At 26.5% G+C, this 27,836-nt stretch overlaps 1 protein-coding gene across 2 annotated transcripts in view; it reads left to right on the top strand.

Annotated features, from left to right (window-relative positions):
* Window positions 1-27,836, top strand: part of LOC100207014 (centrosomal protein of 78 kDa) — a 45,556-nt gene that overhangs the window by 7,965 nt on the left and 9,755 nt on the right. Inside the window, exons 1-11 of one of the 2 annotated variants that reach the window (XM_065801106.1) lie at window positions 2,224-2,513; window positions 4,505-4,571; window positions 9,590-9,686; window positions 9,768-9,840; window positions 9,939-10,042; window positions 20,039-20,210; window positions 24,311-24,424; window positions 25,373-25,437; window positions 25,739-25,851; window positions 27,230-27,345; window positions 27,499-27,665. In XM_065801106.1, coding sequence (XP_065657178.1) covers window positions 2,276-2,513; window positions 4,505-4,571; window positions 9,590-9,686; window positions 9,768-9,840; window positions 9,939-10,042; window positions 20,039-20,210; window positions 24,311-24,424; window positions 25,373-25,437; window positions 25,739-25,851; window positions 27,230-27,345; window positions 27,499-27,665 — 1,326 coding nt within the window. In that variant the 5' untranslated portion in view covers window positions 2,224-2,275. Of the gene's footprint in view, window positions 1-2,223; window positions 2,514-4,504; window positions 4,572-9,589; window positions 9,687-9,767; window positions 9,841-9,938; window positions 10,043-20,038; window positions 20,211-24,310; window positions 24,425-25,372; window positions 25,438-25,738; window positions 25,852-27,229; window positions 27,346-27,498; window positions 27,666-27,836 lie in introns of those variants that run through there. The other variant, XM_065801107.1, reaches the window with a different exon arrangement.

The raw sequence follows: 27,836 nt of genomic DNA, 5'->3' as shown, positions 1-27,836 counted from the left end.
CTACAAAATGAAAACAAAAACTATAAAATAAAAATGCAAACAAAAACTGCTACAAAATAAATTTTTGTTTTTGTTATTTTTGGCGTAAAAAAAAGGTGTAGAAAAGTTAGTCGCAACTTAGTACAAATCGATGTTCGAATTTTTTTTTGTTATTTTTTTAAGTGTTAATTTTGAGTTTTTATTTTTTAAGTGTTTCTTTGTTTATAGTATAACTTGTTTTTTTTTTTCTTTTGATATTTTTGAATTCTTTATTTTAATTTTGGAATTTATCAAATTTAAAATAAATTTTATTTTAAAATTTATTTTAATTTTTAAAGTTTTTTGTATCATTTTTTTCTAAACAATAAAGGTTTTTATAATAATTGCTACAAATAACTTTAGAATAGTTAGCTTAAATCTGATCATAGCTATCCCAAATAAAAGGTTTTTTTTTCAATTGCTTTGGTTACTTTATAAAGCTTTGCTGATTTTTTACCAAAGATTTTAAAACAAATGGCGCATATATTGCTGACATCCATTTAATCATGCTTGAGTCGTTGTGCACTAGAGAATATTTAAAAACAAAAAACCTCAACAAATTAAAGTTAATTTGTTGAAAATGGAGGATAATTTACATTACTAAAAATTAATAATTTCATTTTTTGATTTCCATACATTTTTCCACTCCACTGGAGATTTTATGTAATCAATTATTTATCATCCTATATGTAACTAACTATATACAAAATAAAATCTGATGTAGAGAGATTTAAAACCTGACAGTTACTGTGGTTCACAGTGACGTCCAAGTTCCCAGGAAGTATTCTCGGACTGTTTTCCATAATGCTATTTTCTTAGTGAATGACATTCTATTTTTAATGGAATTATGGAGAAGTTGAAGCAATCTTTTACAACCGGATGCTCTTCCTGACGTTAAACTGTTTTGCACATCAGGACTGAGTATTTTTATTGGTAAGTCTTATGAGCTCCTCTTACCTTTATCCATAATTAAATTGGGGGTTTAATATCAGAATTTTCCTTATTCTAGGTAAGTTGCCTTAACCACGACTAAGGAGCCTAATCCTGACTTATATGAAGCAGGTAGTACCAGATTACATTTTGCCAGTAGCAAGGTAACTTTACCTGTTAGGTTACCTTGTATATTAGGGTTAAGACAAAAAAATTTTGCAAAATTTTCTGTGGTTGCAAATGATGAGCTTTAGTAGCCTAATTATTTAAAAATGATCATTAGAGCTGGTTCTAAAAAAAATTCCTGAACCAAAACACCCACCATGGCATGGTGGGTGTCTTATTTTACAAAAAATATTTTTCTCCTAGAGTATATCATGTCGGATCTCACAAGAAGTTAAATTTTATAGAGATTTCATAAATAACAATCTTTTTCAATTGTAACCTTCTTAAAGAAGGTAATGTTAAAAAAAAATGTTTTAAAAGTGATTTTTTTCAATTTTTATTTAAAAATGTTAGTTTTTTACAATAAATTTTAAAAAACTGAATGCTATTAAAAAGTTTCGTTTTTTTCAAACTTTTTATAAAATTTTGCTTTTTATGAGATCCAACTTGATATATTTTGGAGAGAAACATTTTTGGTAATATATGGCACCCATCTTTGGGTGCCCATCGTTGGGTATTTTGATGCAGGAACTTTTTTTTGAATTGAAAGAAATAATTGTGATTTTCTTAATCACTATTAAAATGTTCATTGATTTCTACTAAAAAAAATTTTTTTTTGTCATAACCCTACTGTATATATGATTTGTTATGTTTCAAACATTTATATTATATATTTGCATCATATAGAATATTATAACATAATATTCTATATGATGAAAAACAATTTATATGCTATTATGATATTATAAATTCTTATGCTATATATAAAATTGAGAGCATGCAAAAGCATGCAATAAAAATGCATGCTATAAGCCTGCAATCTTGTTGCAAAATAGCATGCAAAAGCATGCAACAACATTGTAATAAACTGTAATGTTTGTAAATAATCTATTAAATTATAAAACCTGATTAAAGAGGTTTTTAATTACATGCTATCCATCGTATTCATATTATTATTTTTTATATTTTTATATTTTCCTATAATTAGTGATTAAAATTAATGATTTTTTTGTACATTGATTTTTGTGGTGTAAAAAAAAAAAAATTATTCAAAATTTTGCAGTTTTAATAATATTTTTGTTCACTTGAGATTGTGGTTATAATAATGTTATTAAATTAAAAAACAGTTTTGTTTCTATCAAGTAATAAGTCTAATTAGAAGATGAATCAAACTCAGAAAAGACAGCAAAAAGAAGATTTTGGATTTGAGTATGAAAGGTTGTGTGCACAATTTAGTTGTTGTCCAAGTTCTCGCGTTACTGCAAATCTAAAAGACTATAAACTAGACTTTAATGGTGACAGGATTGGTTTGAAAGAGTGGGAGCCATTGTTATGTTCCATCAAAGTCAACAAATCTTTAAAAACTATTTCTATTAAAAGTGTCAAACAACCTACAGAAGGTATATAGTATGTGAGTTAAATTTAGTGTAGAAAGTATAAAATAAAATTCAAAACAAAAATTTAAATTTTTATTGACAGCATTGATGTCTTTAACAGGATAATTTTAATATGTAACTTTTCTGGGAAAATATTTTCACTCACACAATTAATTTAATATGCTGTTGGTTCTGATTTAGTTCTGATGTTATTTATGAATATCAAGTTTGCATGATCTGCTTGTAATTGATGATGCGAGTAAAATTCTTTTGAATCTCTTTTTTTATTAAAAAAAAATTGAAAATTTGATATTAAGTCTATTATTATTATTATTACTATTATTATTATTATTATTATTATTATTATTATTATTATTATTAAATAAAGATGCAATTAAATAAATATGCTGCATCTTTTCATAAAATTTGATGACAAAATTGCATAGTTCTATACTGCTTTTTTTTTTTTAAATTTTTATCATTAATCAAATGTAGATATTAATACATAATTAAAAAGTTCAAAATATGGTGAAGAGAGTGCTAGAATATTGGTTAAGAATACTACTAATTAAATTTTAAAAAGTTCTTCAATTTAAATTTTGACTGAATATAGCTAATGGTGCTAGATTTTAATATTACCTTCTCAGCCCTCATAATTAGGGTCAGCATTTGGCAATGCCTACCTAACTGCTATCCTAAATGTGTCTGAGGTTAGCTTTTCTTTCTTTCTGTGTTATTCAGGTGAAATCCTTGTGTTAAAAATTTTGTGCCAACCAAATTAGTTTAAGGTTGGCAATTTATTGCCAATATTATTTTTTCTAATATCGAGGGCTGCATTCTTTATTTTTAACTTCCATTTTGATTCTGATGATAGATTATAATCACATTTTGTATTAGTTTTAGATTGTGAAGAATCTGTATTCGTTCAATTGTATATTATAAAATATGCTTTTATCATTTATAATTTCAAACTTTTTTTATGAAATATGTTCTCAATGTTATAACCATTCCATTAAATCAGATTTTAGTGTTTCACATCATTTTTCATTTTCAGGCTGCTATAAAAGTGTTTTTATTTTATTAATTAAAAGTGTTTATTGTGTTTCTTAATTATCATGACTTATTTTATGTAACAAATGCACCAAAATTAGTTAAAACCATAAAAAGAAATATAAGGCATTTTGGATATCTTTGACATGCTATTCAGTTATTATTTCTTATAATATCATATATTGCTGCTTATATATATTTGCTTATATATTTATATTTTTAAAGTTTTAAACTTAAGCAAACTACTATGGATCAGTATTATGATACAATGGTTTAATGTTAAATTTATGCTAAAATTTTGTTGGAGAATTTAAAATTAAATTGTTTAATGATATAATTAATGGTAACCCTTAATTTGTCAAGTTTTGTATTCTGAACAATAAAATGTGCAGTTTATAACTACTTCTTTATAGTTGCCACTGTGTTTTACATAAGAGAGCATTGATAAAATCCGCTAAAAGCCTTTTTACTTTAAAACCCGGATAATGTCAATGAGAATTAATTTTTTGATAAAAAAGTATTTATGGATTGTAAACACTTTAGCTTTTTGACTTACTTGAAATTCATTACCTTATCATGTGTTTAGATGTTTAGTTTAAGTAGCTCATTTAGATATTTGACATATTGTTAAAGATAATAATTATATTGGGCAAGATAGAAATTTTAATTTTCAAAAATAGATAATAATTTTTTAAATCAAGTCACCAAATAGCAAACCTAGTGAATAATTGAGTCATAAGATAATAAAGGTAGTGATATCTGAGTTATTAAATAACAATCAAAATGAATATGCAATTTATTAAATAATAATAGTGAATTAGTGAATCATTAAATAATATAGGTAGTGAGTTAGCAAGTAATTAAATAATAAAGGTTGCAAATAAGTAATTAAATAAAAAAGTTAATATTGTAATACTTAATTTAAATATTTATAATTTTTTTTAAATTCAAGTATAATTGTTTAGGAAACAAACTGGTAAAAAAGAAAGTTGCAGCAATTCGTTCAAAAGAAATAACAATCAAGTTAGCCAGGTATTTTAGATTGAGTAATAATAATGAGCTTTCAAATGACAGCAATAATATTTTTTTATTAAACAAATAACTTAATCAAATATTAGTACAAGTCCTAGCAACACAGGTTTTTTGCAACTTTTTGTGTAACCAATATTTACAAGATTGATAAGAATTTGTTGAAAAGGTTCTGCCAGTATGACCACGCATAAGTGACCTAATACAATTAGTTGAAAAAAGTTCCGCTAACAAGACCCTACATGACCTTTAGGATCAAAGATTATTAGTTTATGAATCCTTTTATCTCAAAATTGGTAAAAATGTTAATAAAACATTATAAGTTGTCTTTTGCCTGACATAAAAATTGGAACATTTAGAAAAAGGAAAAAAACTTAAAAAGACTTGTTGGTAATTTTTTTATTTAACTGATCATTTAAAGTAGCGCATTAAAATCGCAGATATTTTTTTTTTAATATATTGTATATATTTACAGACATGCTCTTTACTAATTAGATATTAATTGTTTATTAAAATAAATACTTTGTAATAAGATAGTTAATTGTGTTATTTTTCAAATTTAATTAAACCATATATAGTATGTAGTTTTGAGTTTTTTTGATACCTCGAATGTTATGTATGGTATTCTTGGTATGCTATAGTCCTTAAATAGAGTTATTTATTATGTGGTTATTTTTAAATTATAATGGCTAAGAAACAGACAGTACTAAAAAAATTATAGTTAAAAAATTTAAAGATGTAAGATTTCAAATTGGCAAAAACAAAAAAGTATATATATTCATTCCTTGAAATTAAGAAAAATGAGGTTAACAATAAATTGCCGACCTTAAACTGTTTGAGGTCGGCATCAGGTTGGCAAAAAAAGTTTGATACAAAAGGGTTACCATAAAATATAAAAATGAGGTCGGCGATTTTTTTCCTACCTCAAACACTTTGAGTTCCGCAGTTAGGTGAGCATTGCCGAATGCCGACCCTATTTCCAAGGGCTTTCTATTAAATAAAAATATTTAATTTAAAATCAGTCAACTTTCTTGACCTCACTTTAAATTTAAAGAATAACAGCCATAGCTAATGAAAATCTTCTGTACATCCTTACATCTTATCATCCATTCTTACATTTTATCATCCATCCTTACATCTTATCATCCATCCTTACATCTTATCATCCATCTTACATCTTATTATTCATACCTATATCTTATCATCCATACTTACATCTTATCATCCATACTTACATCTTATCATCCATATTTAGATCTTATCATCCATACTTACATCTTATCATCCATACTTACATCTTATCATTTATACTTACATCTTATCATCCACTACAAATTCTTTAACAATGAATTGTTTTTCTTTTTTTTTTTTTGAAAACAATTTTAAAAAATTCAACTTTCAAAAAACAGAGCAATATTTGATCAAGCTTAATCAAAACCGGAAAAGGTTTATATAAGCAAACCATTAATTTAAAAAAAAATTATTTTTATAAAACTTATAAAAATAATTTTTTTTTGATAAATTGCCTGCCCAAACCAAAACCGTCAATCAATGTAGCGGCACTCCTTGCATATTTTACCTATTTAAGTCACTCAATGTATGTACACTAGTGTTATGACTTTTTTCAGCCTCATGCTCCTGTACTGTAGTTTGATGAACTTTTACCTAAAAAGTACGAAATGAACTAATATTTGCATATCTTTTGAAAAAAGTTCACCCTGCCATTGAAAAATCAATTTTATATCAAAATCGATTTTTCAAACTACAGTACAGGAGCATGGGGTTGAAAAAAAGTCATAACCCTAATGTACACATTATATATATACACTCTAAGAAAAAATCCGTTATATCCAATTAACTTCATCTGTCGCTATTGCACCAACGGGTTTTCCGTTATGTTAACGGATTAAAATTTTAATGGATTGAAGTTCGTTGATATTAGTCCATTGAAATTATGGATTTATTCCGTTTGTGCAACAAACAATTTGTTAAAATAAAGGAATTATTACGTTGGGTGGCTTTTGCTGTTTTGGTAAAATAAAGAATTTACTACGTCATCATATTGAATAATTTATTATTCCCTTTATTAAAATTAGAAAGGAATTAAGCCAGATGAAACTGAGATTTCATTACAAAATAGTCCTTATTTTTAGTATATAGATTATTTTATTATGGTATTCAACATGATACAAGCAGTACTACTTATACAAACTAACTTGATCGGGAGAGATTTTTTAGCAAGCTTTAAAAACTTTTTAACTTTTTAATTGAAAACTAATTAAGTATTTATAATAATTTAATTCAATATAGAAACTTTCAATTACAACAAAAATTAAAAAATTTAAATAAAATTATAAAAACTTTCCTAATATATATTTTATTAATACATTTATTATATTCAAGGTCAAAAAACATTTATATAAAAAACTCAGACATGTATACAATTGTTACTATTCTAGATTTCAATTTTTAATACTGTTGTAATTTCATGTGTGTGCGCATTTCAATTCCAGCAACCTGTTGTCAGTTTTTTAAAGATAAACAACTTTAAAATACAATAAAGAAAATATTGAATGCAAATGATATACCATAATACAAAATGGTAATAAATTTTTACTAATAACCCTGTAAGAAACATTTGTTGCTAGTTCTTTATTTCTGAAATGCTAATAAAAATTATGTTATTTTATTAGTTCTACATTTCAATGTATTAAATTAAATTTTATTTAGTAATAATAAACATGTTAAAAGTATTAATATTAGAATTTAAATTTGATACCTCATGCCTGAATGCCACATGTCTAAAGTAGCAAGTTCTATACAAATATAAACAAGCAATATATAAACTTTTTTGTAACTAACATAAAAAATATGTAAGAAAAAAAAAGTTTTACAATTAATTTAAACTTACTGTGTAATTTAGCATGACACATGTCTAAAATAGCAAATTATAAAAGCATATACAAACTTAAATATACAAACTATAACAATCCATATATAAACTTTGCTGTAACTAGCCTAAATAAATACCCATAGAAAGAATGCAAGTAAAATTTTTACAACTGATGAAACTTACATTGTGATATTGCATGCCACGTGTTTAAAATAGTCAATTATAAAAGCATATAAACAAATTATATGTAAACTCGCTGCAACTAGTCTAAATAAATATACCCATTAAAATAAATGTAAGTAAACATTTAAATTTGATACCTCATGCCTGAATGAACCATGTCTAAAGTAGCAAGTTCTATACAAATATAAACAAGCAATACATAAACTTAGTTGCAATTAACATTAAAAAATTGAGAGTAAAAAAAAAAAAAAGTTTTACAACTAATTTAAACTTACAGTGTGATATAGCATCACACATGTCTAAAATAGCAAATCATAAAATTGTATACAAACTTAAATATATAAATTAAAACAATCCCTATATAAACTTTGCTATAACTAGCCTAAGTTAACACCCATAAAAAAATACAAGTAAACATTTTACAACTGATGAAACTTACAGTGTGATATTGCATGCCACATGTCTAAAATTGCAAATTATAAAAATAATATAAACTAGCTCTGTGTAAACATAGCTGCAACTAACCTAAATAATGATATCCATCATTGATGGGTCTTTTGATGGCATTGAAAGAAATGTTAACATTTTTAATTTTACAACTGATTTAAATTTATACCGTAAGTCAGATTTGAGTATTTAATTTGTTGAATTAATGAAATTTCGAAGAATCTGTTGAAAGTTTGATTTACTCCGTTAATTTTGTGATTTTTGGTTACGAATTACTTTGTTAGTTTAACGGAAAAAAGAAATCCGTTGCTTTTTCTAACGGATTGTTTTTAGAGTGTGTGTGTGTGTATATACATATATATATGTGTTTAAATATATATATATATATATATATATATATTATATATATATATATATATATATATATATATATATATATATATATCAGGGCTCGAGTTAACGCAAAAAAATCTAATTGCAAAAAAAAACTCTCACCCCCCCCTCATCCCTAGCGCCGCTCTGCGGTAAGGGGAAAAGGCACGCGTTAGTATAAAATTTCATTTTTTCAGCATTAATTTGTAATTGTTATTTTTTTAACATAATATCTGTCATATTTATGAAAATTATCTTATAATTTTCTTGTTTGGTGGAGTTTAAAATAGCGTAGTTTACTGTTATAATTTACAGCTTAAATTATAATTTAGAGTTTTAGTTGCTGTTATAGTGAATGAGCAAGTTATGATGTAATGAGCAATTTATGATGTAATGAGCAAGTTATGATGTAATGAGCAAGTGAGATATATAGTACTATTGTGATATTACTTTTAGTATTTGTTTTTACTTAACATGATCCTTAAAAAAGTAAAAGTAAAAACGCCAGTTACAATATTTAAACCACTTTAATTAGTTGTGGAAAACTATTTAATTCATTAATGCTGACAATAAAATACGTGCTATCTTTAAAGAGTATTGAATTGTTACTGTAAAAAGCTACAAAACAACAATAAAACAAATTGCAAAGTTTTGACAATATCACTTGTGATAATATAAAACAACTTCATGACGCTGTTCGTGTTGCTGGGTTATAAAGTTAAGTTTTTATAACATTAATAACATAAAACATGTTTAAAATAAAACGAATTAAATAAATAAGAATGAAAATCTCTGTGCGAAAGAACAAATGCTTCTATTCAAAAGATAAATTTAGCATGACGTACTTTATGAACCCTAATAAAAAAACTTTGGCATAAACATTACTTTAGGAATTGCCAAAAAAATCCTAAATTAGAAATAAAAAGAAAATAAAAAACCAAAAAAATAAAAAAAATTGCAAAAATATTTTTTTTAAGAAAAAACTAATCGCGAAGGTGTGAAAAGCAATTGCAATATGCTTAGTGCGAGCCCTATATATATATATATATATATATATATATATATATATATATATATATATATATATATATATATATATATATATCTGTTTTTTGATTTACTTTAGAGCTTTAAAAGATTGCTTAGTAAATAGTCCATGTTTAGAATGTTTGGTCCTGCAAAACATCCCATTTCGAGAGCAAGATATTTATATTTTAGCAAAGGTATCTTTGTAAAGCTGCTTAATGGAAATTTACAAAATTTACAATAAATTTTTTGAGATTTTCTGCTTTTATTTTTAACAGGGTTTTGAAAATTCAAAATCTATCAAGCATTTATCTTTTGAAAAATCTAAAATTGGTGACACTTTATTTAAAGGTATTTTTGTTTTGTTATAATAAAAACTGGTAATTAGTTTTTTGAATAAATTTTTATAATAAACATTTTGTTATTCATCAGTTGTTATTTTTTTTCAGTTATTTGTAAAAGTATCAAGAATTCACAAACCTTGGTTTCAATTAATGTTAATGGATGTGGTTTAACTTGGAAAAGTGCTGAAGATTTAGCTTCGATAATTAAGGTTGGTCATCGTGATAGTGATGATGATCATCATCATCATGATGATAATGATGATGAAGATCATCATAATAATAATTATAACTAACAGAAGTATACATGAAATATTTGTGCTGTGTACTGTGAAGCATATGCAGTATTCAACATTTTTTTAAATGTCCATAGTTCCACACTTGTATGGTTCGGACAGGTTTCTACAAAGTTTTTTTTTATCTAAGTAGAAGAATTAAACCAATTCTTTATAACAGAATGCCTTTCCTAGCATTAACCTGTATTGCTTATCAGAACTGAGTATTGTTATTGTGATTGCTATTACTTGGAGAGCTATCTCTTATTATGAGTGTCTCCCATCCTTACATTGTTGCAAATTAGTTATTGCAGATTTCAATAATTACTTCTGCAAATCTGATTTGTAACATACATTTATTTTAGGTTATATTAACTGCTATTGACATTATCAGCTTGAGGTTGCAGTTGAGTCACTATAGTTAAGGTGACCTTTCTCTTTTTATCATATAATATTTTAATAAAGAATTCAATGCCGTTACCCATTCGTGAGTGTTTGACATGGTACTCACATCAGCCATTACATCCGAATTAATGGCAAGAAAAAGTTGCCGCACTTTTTGCATCAGAAAATGCAAACGAAAGTGTATGCAAATTTTTTTTTTAAACATCTTCACTTCCAACAAGGCTGAAAGCAACCACTATATAGAGTTGGAAGTTACTGGAAGAGAAAAGATGAAGATTGCAAATTATGTGAATTAGGAAAGTAAGATAAAGAAAGCAAATTCTAAAGAAATGATGTTCAAGAAAAAAACTAGACGAATAAGAGTTTTTGGAGCACTTAGGAACAGTCACAGAAAAAGGATGAAACTTTATTAAATGACGAATAATACGAGAATGAATTTCAGTAGATGGCACAAGAGACACTAGCTCTTTAGAGCAGTGTCTCTTGTGCCATCTACTAAAAGAGAAAGAGAAGCAATGATGTGATAATGGTTGGAGGTTGGCTGCAAGAGCAGGTCCAACTATGTTTACAATGCATTTTTGCATCTTGTCTAAAAGAGAAAGGGCATTATTAGAAGATCCCCCCCAGATATGGCAACATTATTCTATACAAGGCCAGATTTGAGATTTATAGAGATATCTATATTGATTTGAGATTTATAGAGATAGAGATAGATATCTAATTTATGTAAACTTCAAATTATGTAATACTAAAACATATATTAAGTTTTACTGTTTTATTTTACTTTTAAATCAATTCGCAGCAACATCTCCTTAATTTTGATTTACAGCATTATTTACCTTTTTATAAAGTCTTTTGTAAATTAAATACTTTTAAAACTTTCATTGAACAATATGCCTTAGTGGTCAAAGTGGTTAGGTCGCAGTATACTGAAGAGAATCGCTCTGGTTCAAATCCTTGCTTTTCGGTTTTATTTTTTTTTTTAAATTGTTGTTTCAATTTTATAAAATAAAAAAAAAAACATTTTTGAGGTTTAATAGGTATTTTTATTTTTATAAAATTTTACTTTTATTTAAAAGTTGAATTGCGGCAAAACCTCCTTAACTTTGATTGAAGCATTTATTTGCCATTTTATAAAGTTATTCATTGCATTCTTCCTGTTTTTTAAATAGCGTTAAAAATTGGCAGTTTAGTGTGTTTTAGTGGCCGAAGTACAATGCGAGAGTTCAAATCCTGTCGCTTGCATCTTTTCCAATTTTCTAAAATACAACTTAAAACATCTAAAAGTTCTATTGTTGATATATAAAAGTATAATATGCTATAACAAACACAAGGGAGAAAATTTTTAAAAATCCAAACAGCAGAGAAATTTTTTGCGCTTACGTCATGATAGAGATACGTTATTAATGTGGTTAATTATGTGGTTATAATAATGTGGTTAGGTAATTAGTTAAGACGTGTTTAACACACATTAAAGAGACAACTTTTTTTATAGGAAAAAAGATTTACCAAACTTTTATTTTCTTCAAAATTAAAAAACGGGACAAGGTTCCTAAAAAGCTCCAGATGGCCTGTGAAAAAATTTAATTAAATCTTACTAGAAACCTAATAAACCCGTTTTTTTATAGAGTTTACAATTTTACAATAAGAAGTTATAAAGTATTGAACATTACCTGTTTATTCAAAACAAAGATTTGACAGATTTATTTTCTTATAAATGCAAATAGTAATTTATTAACAATCGTTTAACAAATATATGCTTGATTTGTTTGAGTTTTTTTGCGTGTTGATATGAAATATTTAATGTAAACAGTCTAATGTTAGAAAATATCCAATGAAAATAGTCTAATGTATTATTTTACTTTTCTAAACATTTTCTCTATTAAAATGTAATTTAAAAATTATAAGTGCATAAAAAACTATTAAAATGTAATTTAAAAGTTATAAGTGCATAAAGAGTTAGGAGTTTAGAGTTGTGAGTTAAAATCTTGAGCCATGAAAAATTTTGCAGCTTTTTGCAAATTTTTTTTATGGCTTAAAAAAGAAAAAAAATTGAAGCTTAGCAAGTCTTCTAATATAGTTTAATATTTTATTCTTTATAAATCATTAAATAAATTTAATATATTAATATAAATCTATAACAAAGTTTTTTCATTTAAAAAAGGATAAAATTTGACAAAATTGCAATAAGATTTTGTGGTCAACCACATTCTTTGAATAACCATATATTTTCACAGAGTTTTAAAAGGATATTATTAATAAGCATATCCTAATATGTTTATTATCGCAATAATTTTCAATAATAAACATATTAGGATATGTTTATTATTGCAAATTATTGCAAAACATGTTTACAAACCATTGAAAATTGAATATATAAACATATATATATAATATATATATATATATATATATATATATATATATATATATATATATATATATATATATATATATCTACACTTCAACATATATTCCAACACTTTTATATATCTCCAACACTACAACGTATCTACCAACACATTAACATATCTTCCAACACTTTAACATATCTGCCAACAGTTTAAAAGTTCCCTTTCCTGATAAAACCATTGTCTTTAAAACACTCTGATGAAAGAATATTTTAATTTTTTGAACATGAGCTATGACATTGTTCTTTTCTGGTCTATTACAGTTTACCTAATGCCTCAGCTCATTTAATTTAACTGCGCAATAGCTTATTTTGCTTTAATTTTAACTTAATAGCTTATTTTGCTTTAATTTTAACTTAATAGCTTATTTTGCTTTAATTTTAACTTAATAGCTTATTTTGCTTTGTACTTGACTGAGCTGTTAAAGATCTGTTTTTTTAGACAACTTTCAATTGGAAGTTATTATTCTCTATATTTATGCAAATCTATTACATAATTTACCTTTAACTTGTATACTAACTTTTTTTTGTATATTAGCTTCATTTCTATAGTACTAGCCAACAAATTGCTTTTTGAAAAACAAATTTATTTGCATATTAATCTCTGATATTATTGTGTCAGTATTTCTGATTTTAAACTTTTTTTATCATCATTCACTTTCTTTATCACTTTTTTTTATTGCTTTCTTCTGTTGCACCAGTATTAGATCTATTCAATTTGTTATAAAGATTTTGATTTTGGTTGCACAGGATATGTTCATGAATATATTATTATTTAAATATTTTGCTTATTTGAATGCAAGATATCCTTTTTTTTATAGCACAATTTTTACATATATTTATGTTTCAATTTGATATATGATTATTACATTTTAAATAAATGCCCTTAAAAAATAAATAAGTAATACATAACAATAAAAATGTAATATTAACAATAAAAAAGATTCAATACTTTTTGTAATATTTATATAAAAATAACGCAAACTTGATAAAATAATATAAACTTTATAAAATACTACTTTTAAGGTTGTGCAATAAAAGTTTTGTACATTGCAGTGGCATCATGTGATTGTTGGATGTTTTTTTGATGTTTGTTACTTTGGTAACCAGGCATTTTACTTTGGTAACCAGGCATTGTAAAAACATATTTGCATCAACTTTGGTAAATTTTCATCAACTTTTTTAAGTTACATCAACTTTTGTAAAAACATATTTACATCAACTTTGGTAACCAGGCATTGTAAAAACATATTTACATATTTGCATCGGTTTCAAATAAAGTTTTGTAAAAATTTGAGTGACTTTAAAATAAAACCTGCATTAAAAAATTTGAACAAACTTGAAAGTCAAATCCCTTGCAGGTCTAAATGCAAGAGAAATGATTTTTTATGCTTGATTTCAATTCATCAACAGATTCAACACGCACACACACATTTGGCCCTTGTGAATTGGATTTTTAAGTATCGAATCGAATCTCAAATATATTCACCTATATATTCGCGAATACATCTCAAATCTCATAAAAGTTAGATTTTTTCCTATTTCAATTATTTATAAAAATTATATCAAGCTGAAGCTAAAATTTAGAAAACAAAACTTTTATTAACTCATTGCCTACACATTTAGAAGATGAGCTCCTTGGAGTATTTTTGTTCCTAGGCTGCAATTACTGAAATTTTTTGCAAAGCATTCTGATTTAACCGTGAAGTTAAGTTTGGTTCAAAAATATGTTTTTTGAACAAAATACATCCTTTTTTTTCCAAATAAAAAAAGCAACTTGATCTAAACCTGTTTTGATAACTACCTGTTATAAAACTTCAATATTGTTGAGAATTTATCCACTCACATAGTTAGTTTATTTTAACTACCCAGTGGGTGTACATTGTCATAAGGATGTAAGAGGTACAGCCAATGTCCCTAGAAAAACTGGTACGTTTTAAAAACTAAAGTTTCTATGATGGCTACATGATTGTGGTCTACATTGTTGAATAATGACGCTCTAATAAAGCTAAAAAGTTTAATTTTAATAATTAGAAAATATTGTAAAGTTTATTTTCGAAAGTTTATAATAAAATTACTCTGATTAATAAATAGTTTAAAATGAAATTACCTTTTAATTTACCATTAATTTATGGAGATTTTTTAAATTGAATATTGAATCACTTTTGTGATTTGAAATAATGAAGATTCTCTGGGGCTACAGTACAGACCCATATCTAGATATAAAGGACTTTAATATATATATATATATATATATATATATATATATATATATATATATATATATATATATATATATATATATATATATATATATATATATATATATATATATATATATATATATATATATATTAAAGTAATATATATTATATATATATATATATATGTATATATATTAGGGTGGTCCAAAAAATTTGCCTTTCTTGGAATCTGGAAACTTGTGGTGATGTTCCTTCGACAATCTGCAATAAGTACTGTTTCTGTTCTTCATTATTTGTTAGCAGTGAATTGTAATCCTGTATGAGTTTCACTCCTCTTTAAGTGGAGTCATTAGCTATGGTTAGAGCTGACACGATTTCTGAGGCAATGTATTCACTGTTTTCTTTCCACTGCTCTGGTGACAACTTCAGAAACGCATCACTCAGGTGCAGGATCTCAAAGAACTTTCTGGTGTTTAAGGTTTCAAATGCACTTAGTGGCTGTGAAGCATTGACAAACCTAGAGTCAAGTCTTGGTGGTGGATGGTCTGTGCCAGCTAGTACACGTTGCATGATGCTGATCATTGTCTGTTTTTCGCTGAAGTCACTTTGTTGATCAAAGAAAGCTAAACCAATAGTTATTTCACTCAAATACCACAGATGGCGGTTGAATGCTGTAACTGTAGCTTGTCTAATGGCTTGATTTCTGTATTCAGACAATTGGCGTAGCAAACGAAGATCATTGGCAGGTGCTGTAACTGCACGAGGAGCCTGGAACCATGCTTCAATGTAAACATCGCATATAAATAAGAGAAACTGGAAAATTCCCTTTTCTTCCCCAGCTTTCAGTTTGAATTGAGACCTGAACATCCACATTTTAAATGAATAAATGATTCTAGCCATCGAGCATGCCCGGTGCAAAGCTCCAGGTGCTATGAAATGAACACCACGCCGTGGAGTTCCACCTAGAAAGATGATTGCTAGTTTCAAGAGTTCTCTGTGATCATCTCGAGGTTGATAGATTTCAATATTTGTCTCAGCAAATATAAATAGAATTATACGAGCTTTGAAATCAGCAATCTTTACTGCATCTGCTACTGTCCTGAAGTTGCTCTGGTCGATCTGATTTCAATTGTCTTGGATTCTCATAAACAACAGAATATCCCAATATTGCATTCTGGCCTGACGGATGGAGCTACGGCTCAGTGGCAACTCCTGAATGTCATGGCCAAGAGCATCAGCTGTAGCAGGCAACAAATGAGGAGCTTCTCTGTCTGTTACTTTAGTTTGATCCAAAGCTGCCGCCATATGTTTTGTAATAAGTGTGATTTTGTTTGGTTTGAATGACGATGGTTACTCTTTCAATCTCTTACAAGCAACTGGCTCTTCCTCACTCGCTGCATCATTTTCATCTGTCTCAGTGCTACTGCTCAACAATAATGGAACCTTGCAGGTTAGAATTTCAATATCTTTCTTTAATTTCATATGACGAGCTTCCTCCTTTTTCCTCTTACTTTCTTTTAATTTTACTTTCTGCTTCATAATTTTATCTACTCCTGCTATGTAACCCTTTCTGCCTTGTCTCTGAGCGTTCAAGAAGGCCCAATTCTTGGGGATCTTGATCCGTGCTTGTGCTTTCCAGTGAGCGGTATCAAAAATCTGGTCCAAATGTTCACAAAATGCCTCCTCCTTTTTTATTTGAGTGACAGTTCAATGTTTGCATGTCTTCTTCAGCCCTTGCCATTCGTTGTGGATTTTCAGAACTCATTTAACTATATCATGCCGATGGGCAGTTGGGATACCAGCTTTCTCCTAAATGCCAAGAACCTATTGCACTGTTACATCGGCACATTCTTTCAACACTATGTTCAGCTCTTTGTGATGATAAAAGAACACTGACAAAGTCTCTCACAATAAGGGCAACCTCTTAGTTTGGTTAAGGTTAGAAGCTGGTGCTCCAATCAGCCACACTAAAGACTGATGTATTGTCTTCATGGCTTCATCATTTGTAGTTGTGGTGGTGGCCATTGCAAACCAGTGACCACTGAAACAAAAACAAAAAAATAATTCAGTGTTGATAATTTAGCAAAAGAGCATACTTCTCAATTGTAATTTCTCCAACCCTGTGGAGCTGGCCTATTCTGTCACATGTATAATTCATAATAGTTACAAGAGTTTGTCATGAATATTTTGCATATCTTTAAGCTTCAGAAATAAATATTTATACAATAATATGTAGTGATACTACCTGCGTAAGTGTGTAATTCAGAATCAATTCAACTCTGTTAATTGTATTACATGAATCAAATAATCATTATCTACACATCTACACATTCAATATTGTTGCTACTGCGGACATCATCATAGAATATTGAATTATTGATGATTGATGCAATAGCACATAGTAAACAACATGTACTAAGTAAGTAATCAAACTTGATGTTATAGATATATTAAACTAAACAACTGTAGTGACCTGCAATATGCATTCAGTAACAGCAGTTTTTTTTGTTTTTTTTAAATGTTCACCTCCCCAAGACTGAGAAGGCCGCTACAGACGAGGAGGCTACTTAATTGTGGCTATAACCCTCTCTCAACTCTATAACTCCAAAACACAAACTTTGATGAACAAGGCCGCTGCTCAGTGAAACAAGTCGAGCGCGGTACTACCAGGGACTTGGTGGGAATTGAACTTGGAACCTCTCGCTTATAAATCGAGCGCTTTACCACTACACCACTACTGCAGTTCAATTTAAATTTAGCTATGCAAATTATTGAATTTTAACACTGAATGAACCAGTTAACCTATGCATCAATGCAGTTCTGCTCAAAACAATCATAAATTTAATGGACTTCTAATATTAACTCTTATATCAAACAATATGGTGAATACTTACATAATTGTCATCCAGTAACTTGAAAGTAAACTAATAACGCAAGTTTGCGGGCTGACCGAAAGCAAAATGACATGCCCGGTGGAACTTCAGAGACTCTGGTCAACCTCTAAATATTCACCAAATGATACAAAACTTAACCAGATTTAATATTTATATATTGGACTCATTTGACACCTTCTAACTTGCAATAATATAATGTTCATTTTTCTCCATATACCAATATATATATATATGTATGTATGTATGTATGTATGTATGTATGTATGTATGTATGTATGTATGTATGTATGTATGTATATTTACAGTAAACTCCCGGTTGTTTGAACTCGCACTTTTTCAATATTCCTGCTTATTCAAAGCAATTTTCATTCCCTGCGAATTTTCCTTAACAAGTTCATGTAAATATCAATCAGTTATTTGACCCTCGGAATTAGGGTCAGCATTCAGCAAAATATTGCCGACTTCGTTTCTATGTTTTATGGTAAGACCTTTGTATTAATTTTTTTTTGCCGACCTTTTGCTGATCTTTAAAAGATTTTTCCTAATTCCGAGGGTTGGTTATATAAACCAGCAGTTCGAAATTTCATTTATTCAAAGTAATTTTTTGCTTCCCTTGTCAAACACCCCGTCTGTTATTTAAAGTTTTGCATTGCATTTCAAAATATAACTTTATCAAATGTAATCAAAATATATGTATGTATACATGTAAAAAAAATAACGTTATCAAAATAAATAAAAAATTGAACACATTAAATGTAGTGCAATGAAAATTTTAACATGGTGTCTACGTGAAAGAAGGCTGTCCCATGCCCAAACCATGGGGGTTTAAATTAATAATTAACTCAAAAGATTGTAGAAATGTTATGTAAAATAAACTCTCGCTTGTTTTCTTTATTGATAACTCTCGGTCTTTCATATTTTCTCCTAATGCAGCATCACAGCATTTGACTGAAAGTGTTTTCTACGTTTTGATGCATAGAAAACGCCATTTGATTGGCTTTCTTTATGTTGAAAAGTTTGTTTGTGATATCTTTTCTTAACTATTAGCAATTTAAATGAGGTCACCTCTTCTTCAACTTTTGTGGAAAAAGTATTATAATGAATTTTCCTTTTATATTTTTAAAAAACCAGAATCTAAGCAAACATTAAAAACAATATTACATTATAACATTTTTACATTGAGTTAAGATTCCGTTATGTGAATACATTAAGCAATTTTTGACCTGGTATGTATGTATGTATGTATGTATGTATGTATCTATACATATATCGACCATCCTTTTTAAATAAACTCTCTTTGTTTCATGCAAATTTTGTAGTAAAAATTGAGCAAAAATGTCAAATTATCAATCAAGGATAAATATCTTGCTTTTAAAGATTGGAAAAAGGTCAAACTAAAAATAATGTAGCCAAGCAGTAATCATAAAGAGTCAGTCAATTTGGAGCTAAGAGACAAAAGCTAAATTTTGGAAAGCATGATTTCATTTATAAATTTTTTGGATAAATTGCAAAGATTTTATTTTTTTATTTTAAATTTGTTTTTTAAAAAAAAGTAAAGACTTAAACAGAATCTTATTTTAAAGTTTTTCTTTTTTACTCTGTTCTTCTGTTAAAACTTGATAGTAACTTGAAATAGGTCACTTTAAAGATGATTTTTAGTTATTCAAACTTTTGGTTATTCAAAGTAAATTTTAATTCCCCTAGGAGGTTCGAATAACCAGGAGTTTATAATATATATATATATATATATATATATATATATATATATATATATATATATATATATATATATATATATATATATATATATATATATATATATATATATTATATATATTATATATATATTATATATAATTTATATATATTATATATATTATATATATACATATATATATACATATATATATATATATATATATATATATATATATATATATATATATATATATATATATATATTATATATATATATAAATATATATATTATATATATATATATATATATATATATTATTAGTACCAAGCTACAAACAGATTTGGGGAAGCTTGGCAAGAAAGTTTGCGTTACAGAAAACCTAATTTAGATCAAATGCCTGGATTGCGAAGAATTTCAATTTGCAACAACAACATAGGTGATTGTGGTGCAAGATTATTTGCTGATGCTCTTAAAGATGACTTGTGGCTGAAAGGTTAATAATCTTCTACTTCAAATTTATTCAATTTTAAACTAGTAATTTGTACACTGCATATATGATATTTAAATTGTCTGTAAGTTTATGAACTATAATATAGTAATAATATTATAAATTTAATGAAAAAATATTAGTTAGTTAAACTAAATATTAGAAATTAAAAAGTCAGGATAAAACCTTAGGCAACCTGGCCTATTTCAGTATAAAAAAGTTGCATGTTGCAATCAGTTACAGTTGTGTATTTCATTCTGTTGTATCTCTTCAAAACTGTATCTCTAAAGTATTAGTCCATTTAAATGCCCATTTATTGAAAAAAAAAACACAAAAAGAACAGTTTTTTAAGTTTTATTATTTTCTATTGTTACTAGGCCATCTTTATATATGGCTTCGACACTGTGCGGGAATTTTTTCGACTGTAGGCCGCTTTTAAATAAGCTTTATAAAGTTATATAATATTGGTTGCTGTTTTCAAAGAAATTTAAATTAAATAATTTATGATGCCTTTAAACTGCTGCATACCAAGTTTTTGCTAAAAAAAGAAGTCTTCAAATTATAAAATATCTGTATACAAATTTCCTTATAAATCTGAAAAATAAACAAGTGGTTTATGAGTATCTCTCTTTCACATTAGACTTTAACAAAATATAGCGTTGTTTGTATATTGCATTGATGATGCTGAGTTTACTTTACATTGTGGTAGATTGAGACAGAAAAATCCTTTCCACCACCAAAAATGAGAAAAACTTTATCTTCTTTAAAAAAGAAGTATAAAAAAAGAAGAATTGAAAGAGTATAAAAAAATTGATAATTGATAAAGATATTGAAAAACGCTTATCTACTGATAATGATATCATTACTTACAAGCAAAACAATTCTATTTTTATTAAGTCTAAAGTATTTAGTTGTGGAATTCCAGTTATTTTTGCTAATAGTTTGATCATTTAGGTGTAGTCTCCCATTACACCTAAATGTAATGGGAGATCATTCTGTTGGCTGTGCTGTTTATTCTCCTGATATAATAACCAGGGCTTTTGAATATTTTGCAACAAGTTGTTCCACTTACAATCAATTGTGTTGTGATTATCAATTGTCAAGTATTCAAACTTTAGCTTATATAACTTCAAAAATAAATTCTCAAGATAATTTAGTTTTTGTGCTATCAAACCTTGAGAAAAAAATTTTTTTTTTGTGTTTGATTGATAAGTTTATATAAAAGTTGCCTTATTATATCAAAATGGAAATATTTTTAGAAAAGCTGTTGATTATCCAGAAAAATTAGCTACTACTGAACCTTCACTTATGGTCAAAATTCTTTAGGTGGGTTTGAATTTTTAACAAGAGTTTTACCAATCAGTAATCTAACATCAGATTTCCAACTAGATCAATGCAAATTAATTGTTAACACAATAAAAAGTTCCATATGTAATGGTAATTATAATTATTATTGATGGTAATAATAAAATTCAAAACAGCAGATAGAAAACCCTGGTTATGTCAAAATGGAACTTATATTTTATATAGGTCCATCTTTTAAAGTGCATAGGAAACCATTGACTGACAGAAAAACTAGGTCAGTTGCAGTTTATTTATAATGAGAAAACTAAATTGCAAATTGGAGAGATTTAGTTATATACACTTGAAAAAAAAACCAATTAGTTATCTAAGTTGACTGAAACTCAATAAATCCTAAACCAATAGAACGACAAAAAGTAAGCACTTGTTTACAAATATTTATTAAAGAGACAGTTGCAGCTCTAAAAACTCATCCTAAAATAGACCAGAAAAGTGTCAAGTGTACTATTATTTTGATTATAAATATTTGGAAAATAGTTGTTTGTTAAATGTTCAGCTGCAAATCTTAGATATAGAATCCCGTAATGTAATCAGATCTTCAGATGACATTAACTTAAAAAATATGCTTGCTATTACAACAATGACTGAAAATATGAAACCAACATCTGGTAAACGAGTTCCTCAGCTTGCAAGAGATACAAGCAATGCACTTTCACATACTTTTCATGGTCTAATTGATTTGTCTTGCCATCTTTTTTCAAGTAGCAAATGAATATGTAATTTTAGTTTGATTCTCTTCTGATCCTATTGAAAAATGATTTGATAAATTATGTCAAGGATCAAGTGGTACTTATTTTATAACTGCTAAATGATGGCCGTGTCTTTTATGTCTTAAACATTTAGATGATAGGAAATTATTTTCAATTTAGCAGATCTAGGTAGTATAAATATAGAAATTTTTTTATTCTTTTGTCTATATTGCTGGTTATGTTCAAAAGTATTCCACTGAATAAATTGGAGATAATGACTACATATTATGTATGGACTTATTTGAATATTTTAAATGGGGAAGGACTAACTATTCCATCTGGCATTTCATTCAACTATTCCATTTATCTCAATCTTTATTTTGCTACATTATTTAATAATTGTATATTGTTACAGATTTCAAAGAAACAATGTCAAACAACGGCAGACATATTTTTAAAGAACTTTGCATTACTTCACACTCCCAAAAGTAATAAAAAAACTAAACTGAACAAAATTAAGCTTACATAAACATTTTTTTTCCTATTTTGTAGAAAAAAAAAATTTTATTGTTTTTTTTTTACATTACTTATTATTTCTTTTAAATTAAAAATCTCAATTGAAAATGTTTTTTTTTAATTTTATCAGCATTTTAAAAGTTATCAAAAAGTTGTTAATTAACCTCAGTAAACTAATTTTACAATAATAAATTAAGAATTTTTTCAAACAGACTTTAAATTGTTTAAAGTTAAATTAAAAAAGAACTTTTACTAATCCGTCTTTTTTTTTAAATTGGTCTTCAGTCAAAAAATTCCCGCACGGTGTCAAGACCTTCTATAAAGAAAGTATTGTTATATATATATTGTGTATTGTTATATATATATTGTGTATTGTTATATATATATTGTGTATTGTTATATATATATTGTGTATTTTTATACCGATGTCTATTTTGTGGATTGCTTATATTGTTGGGTATTTCTGTGTATTGCTTATAATATTGTGTATTTTTTTAATTTGTGTTTGAAGTTGTCTCTTATTATTGTTGCTATTATTCGAGTTAATATCATAATATTTGCTATATAGATTTTAAATTATATAAAACAAAATATAAACTTCAATTTGTAACCTTGTTAAAATATAAAGTTTTCACTTACATTTTGAAGTTTCTACAATGGTCAGACTGAATTTTTAAACAATTTGTATAGGTAAATTTTCAAAGTTTTCAATCATTTTATTCCAAAATACAAATCTTGGTGAACTAGATTCATTCAGGGAGAAATAAGTTAAGCCTGATACTATCTAGACATGGTTTTAGGGATTTATAAGTTAAGCTTGGTACTACCTAGCCATGGTTTTGGTACTACCTAGACATGATTTTAAAGTATTTTGTAACTTACTGCTTCCAAACCAACTTCTCTTTAAGTTTTGTATCTTTGTTCAATTTAGAAATGAATTTCAATTTAATGCATTTTAAAAAATCTTTTTAAAAAATCAATTAAATTTGATAAAAATAGAAACTTATTGACTTTATTTTTTCAAAGACAACATAAGATCTTTATCAACTTGAAACTTTCTTCAAGTACCTGTTGCCCTTGCAAATGGTCTCCAGGCTGTAAATAAAAGCCAGGTTTTTATTTACAACATATTTTTTACAACAGATTTTTTTAAGGAAAACATAAATTGAAGTTTTTCTTAACAACATTGCTTTTAAGAAAAATTTTCTTTAATTAAATGATTTAGCTAAAAAAAAATAAAATCAAGTATTTTAATCAAAATATCAATTTAATTATTTCAAAATCAGTGCTGTTTTACACAATTAACATGTTTTTTGCAATATTGGTGTTATTCAAAATTTGATGCACAAGCTTGTGTAGAATTTTGCTTTGATTTAACAGAGGTTTTTAAATGTCTTTGAAAATTTCTAAGTTATACCTAGTTTGTATTTATTTATTTTATTTTATTTTTTTATCTAATTTTTTAATAGTGAAACAATATTAAGTTTATGTTAATTTTTTATTGCGAGGATTTTTAGACAATTGTTTATTTATTTTTAGCTCTTGATTTGCAACAATGCGGAATATCTTCTGAGGGTGCATTAGTTATTCAGCAAGCAATTACTTTTAATAAAACATTGCTGGTGTTAGACTTACGAAGAAATCCACAAATAGGTATCAAAGGTTAAATTCTCAATATGCTGTTATAAAAGGGTATAATGTAGCAGCCCTTTAAAATCAGATTGGTATTTAACATTGTTCATACAAATGCTAATCAAAATTTTTTTTCTTAGGACTTAATTTTCAAATAATTCTTTTAAATTAAGTTTTTTATAATAAAGTTACTTAATGTGAGCAATTTTAGCTTGCATGACATCAATACATAGCAATCAGCTCTTCGTATTGTCTTTTAAGTAGTTTATATAATTCCTTAGGAGATGTGTTTTATTTATATGAAGGAGATGTGTTTTTAGTAATTTATTTTTACTTTGCTTTTCTCAAAATTTGTTTTACAAGAATGCATGGAAATATATTTTAAAGCTTGTGACGACATTTAGGTATTTGTAGAGAAAACATTACACATTAATAGTTTTCTACTAACTTAGTATAAAGTTTTTGATGTACACAATTATCATATTTTTTTAATCATTAGACATTTTAAAATATTCATTTAGAAATGAGAGTTTGGAATGTCAATATAAAAAAGGAGGTGTTGTACTATTTGACTACAAAGGATCTTAGTCTTCTAATCATCTTAATATCTAATCAAAATAGAAAAATTATCTAAAAAATCTTTCTTTCAATAGTCTTTTGTAGCAAATAGAAAGATTACTCATCTAAAAATCTTTCAGTCTTTTGAACAGTCTTTTTAAGCAAAGTGGTTTAAGATTAATGTGCAAGTTTCAAACTCAATTGAATTGAATTTAAATAGCTGCATAGTTTTATATATTTGTTAATTTTAAATTTTAACAATGGCAAGTGCAAAAAAAAACAAAAATAAAACCAATAATAATAATAATATTGATGATGATATTAGTTTTAATAAATAAAAAAATTATTATAATAATGATGATAATAATTTGTGTTTCAGCAACTATAATGAGATCAAAAATTTAAATTTAGATTATGGTTTGCTGCGCTCGATAATTGAACAAGTAATGATAAATGCAAGAGGGGAACATATAGATGTAAATTTTCTTATATTGAGAAACAAAAACCTAATATAATTTTGAAAAGAATCTCCATACTCTTCAAAAGAATCTCCATACTCTTTAAAACAATCTCCATACTCTTTGAAACAATCTCCATACTCTTTTAAAATTATTTTTTAATTTTTTACATTTTGTTTGTTTGTTTTTATTAAGAATTATAAAAAAAAGTTGTGTTTTTTATTTTGAAGATATGAATAATAATATTAATGGTTATGTTAATAAAATGCATGTATATTTTTTATATTTATTTATATAATGGTTATACTTTCCTTAACAGTACCAATGGTTAAGTGGCAGAAACTGTACAGAAACAAGACAACCAAAGAAATCATCTAATTATAGCTGTCAAACTAAGTCATTTCAAAATAAAATTACTAAAAAATTACTAAGGTAATGTATGATTCAAACAAAACGTATGTCTAAGGATTTTAACTTTTTGGTATCCTCTGTTTCCTGTAAAAAAATACAGGAGAGTGTTAACTAATGTGAACCTGTTTTGCAAAACAGAAAAAATATCTTTTAAACAAATAAATACATTTTATTATAAAAAAATATTAATTTATATAATTATAATAAATCCAATACTCTTACGTTATTTTCTTGGAAGAACTTTATCACCTCTTACACCTATAATAAGGTACAGTATCTTGTTGGGACCATACCAAAGCACTAGTATCCAGTTTTTTCAACTCCAGGTTTAGTTTTTCATCTTGTAGTTCCTTATTTTTTTCGGAATCATCATTCCTTTAATGGGAATCAGTAAACCTTAGCCGTAGTGTGAAAAAAAGCCCCAAAACATTACTTTTTGAGTGTGTTTTACAGTTTGTTTAATGTGAGCAGCCCTTAATTTTTTATCACTGCTCTTTCTTATGTATCCTGACCACTGTCCTTGGATTACAAAGTTAGGAACAATAAAACTTTTTTCCATTCATCTACTGTCCAAGTAGTAATTTTTTTTCCTAAATATATCACTTCTTTATATTTTCTGTCAATAACTGCTTCTTCTGTGGTCTAACTGACTTTCTCCAGATTCAATAAGTATTTTTATCTTTGTAGAGTCATGAATCTTCACACCGTTGGCCTCCAAATCTTTTTACAGGTCAAAACTTGTCATTCTTAATTTATTTTAGACATTCAAATGTGCTTCATCTCTTGTCATTATTTTTCTTTTTCTGACTCATTTTCTTATTCTTCGTTTAGCAACAGATCCAGTTTTCTGTTTCTAATTAATGATTTTGTTTACAGCCCCCAAACTAGCTCCACTCTTTTGCAATCTTTCTTTGACTCAATGAAGTATGTTCACTTAAAGTGATAATCTTTTCTCGTTTTCCTGGAGTGATTTTACATTTTGATATTACCTTTTGAAAAAGATCAGAAATTTTAGAAATAGTAATGGTTTTGAATAAAAATCATTATTATCATTATTAATCAAACTTATATATTAAATATAAAAAAAAAATTAATATTTTTGAACATAAATTGATAGGGTCATTTTTTATGATATCGTGTAGCAAAAACCTTTTTTTTACAATGTCTTTATTAAAAAGTATTGTGAAATTTGAAATCGCTATCAAACTCTTTTGTAGAAAAAACTTTTGACTCAATGATTGATGAAATGAGATGATCTTTTTCAAAAACTAAATAAAACCAAAAAATTTTTAGTTACTCAACCAAAGTTCATCTATTTTTCATATAGAAAGCAGGGAATACCAAAAATTTAAAACCTCAAAGTATATAGTGCAAAAGTTTTTAATATTCTTGTATTTAGAGATACTAAAAGAACCAATTATCAATCATGTTATGCTGATGCAAATACATCTGTTCATGTTAATAAAATCAATGTTAAAAATAGCATATCATCTACATTTGAATCAATTTCTGATGGTATTACATTTTTTTTAATGTCAAAGAACCAGGGTTTTGTTGTTTTTATAGAATATATTCTGTATTTTTGATATTTAGGAGATAATGAGAAATTAATGAAAGGAAAAAGTAAAACAAGAGTTTTATAAAGAAAAATGTATTTTTAATATTTAGGAGATAATGAGAAATTGATGAGAGAAAAAGTAAAACAGGAGTTTTATAAAGAAAAATGTAGAAAAGAAAAATATTTGAGACTTATTGCAGTTGCTAAATCTAAACAATTAGAAGAGGAAAAAAAATGTTTGGAAAATGAAATTGTTCAACTCAAGATGCAACTTGCAGTCTGTTATTTTTTTATCTTTAATTTTTTTTAATTTAACTATTCTGGCTGGTTTTTTAATTTGCATTAAATAAAGCTTTTTAACTAGTAAAAATTGTGCATGAAAATATAATATTAAGGTACAGCTACTTTTTTATGGATAAAACTTCAGATTTTATTAATATTAATTAAT

This window comes from Hydra vulgaris, chromosome 07 (genome assembly GCF_038396675.1).
Source record: "Hydra vulgaris chromosome 07, alternate assembly HydraT2T_AEP".
In the NCBI taxonomy this organism is placed as follows: Eukaryota; Metazoa; Cnidaria; class Hydrozoa; order Anthoathecata; family Hydridae; genus Hydra; species Hydra vulgaris.
Note: the sequence above shows the minus strand (reverse complement) of the source record. Positions and strands in the feature narration are given on the sequence as shown.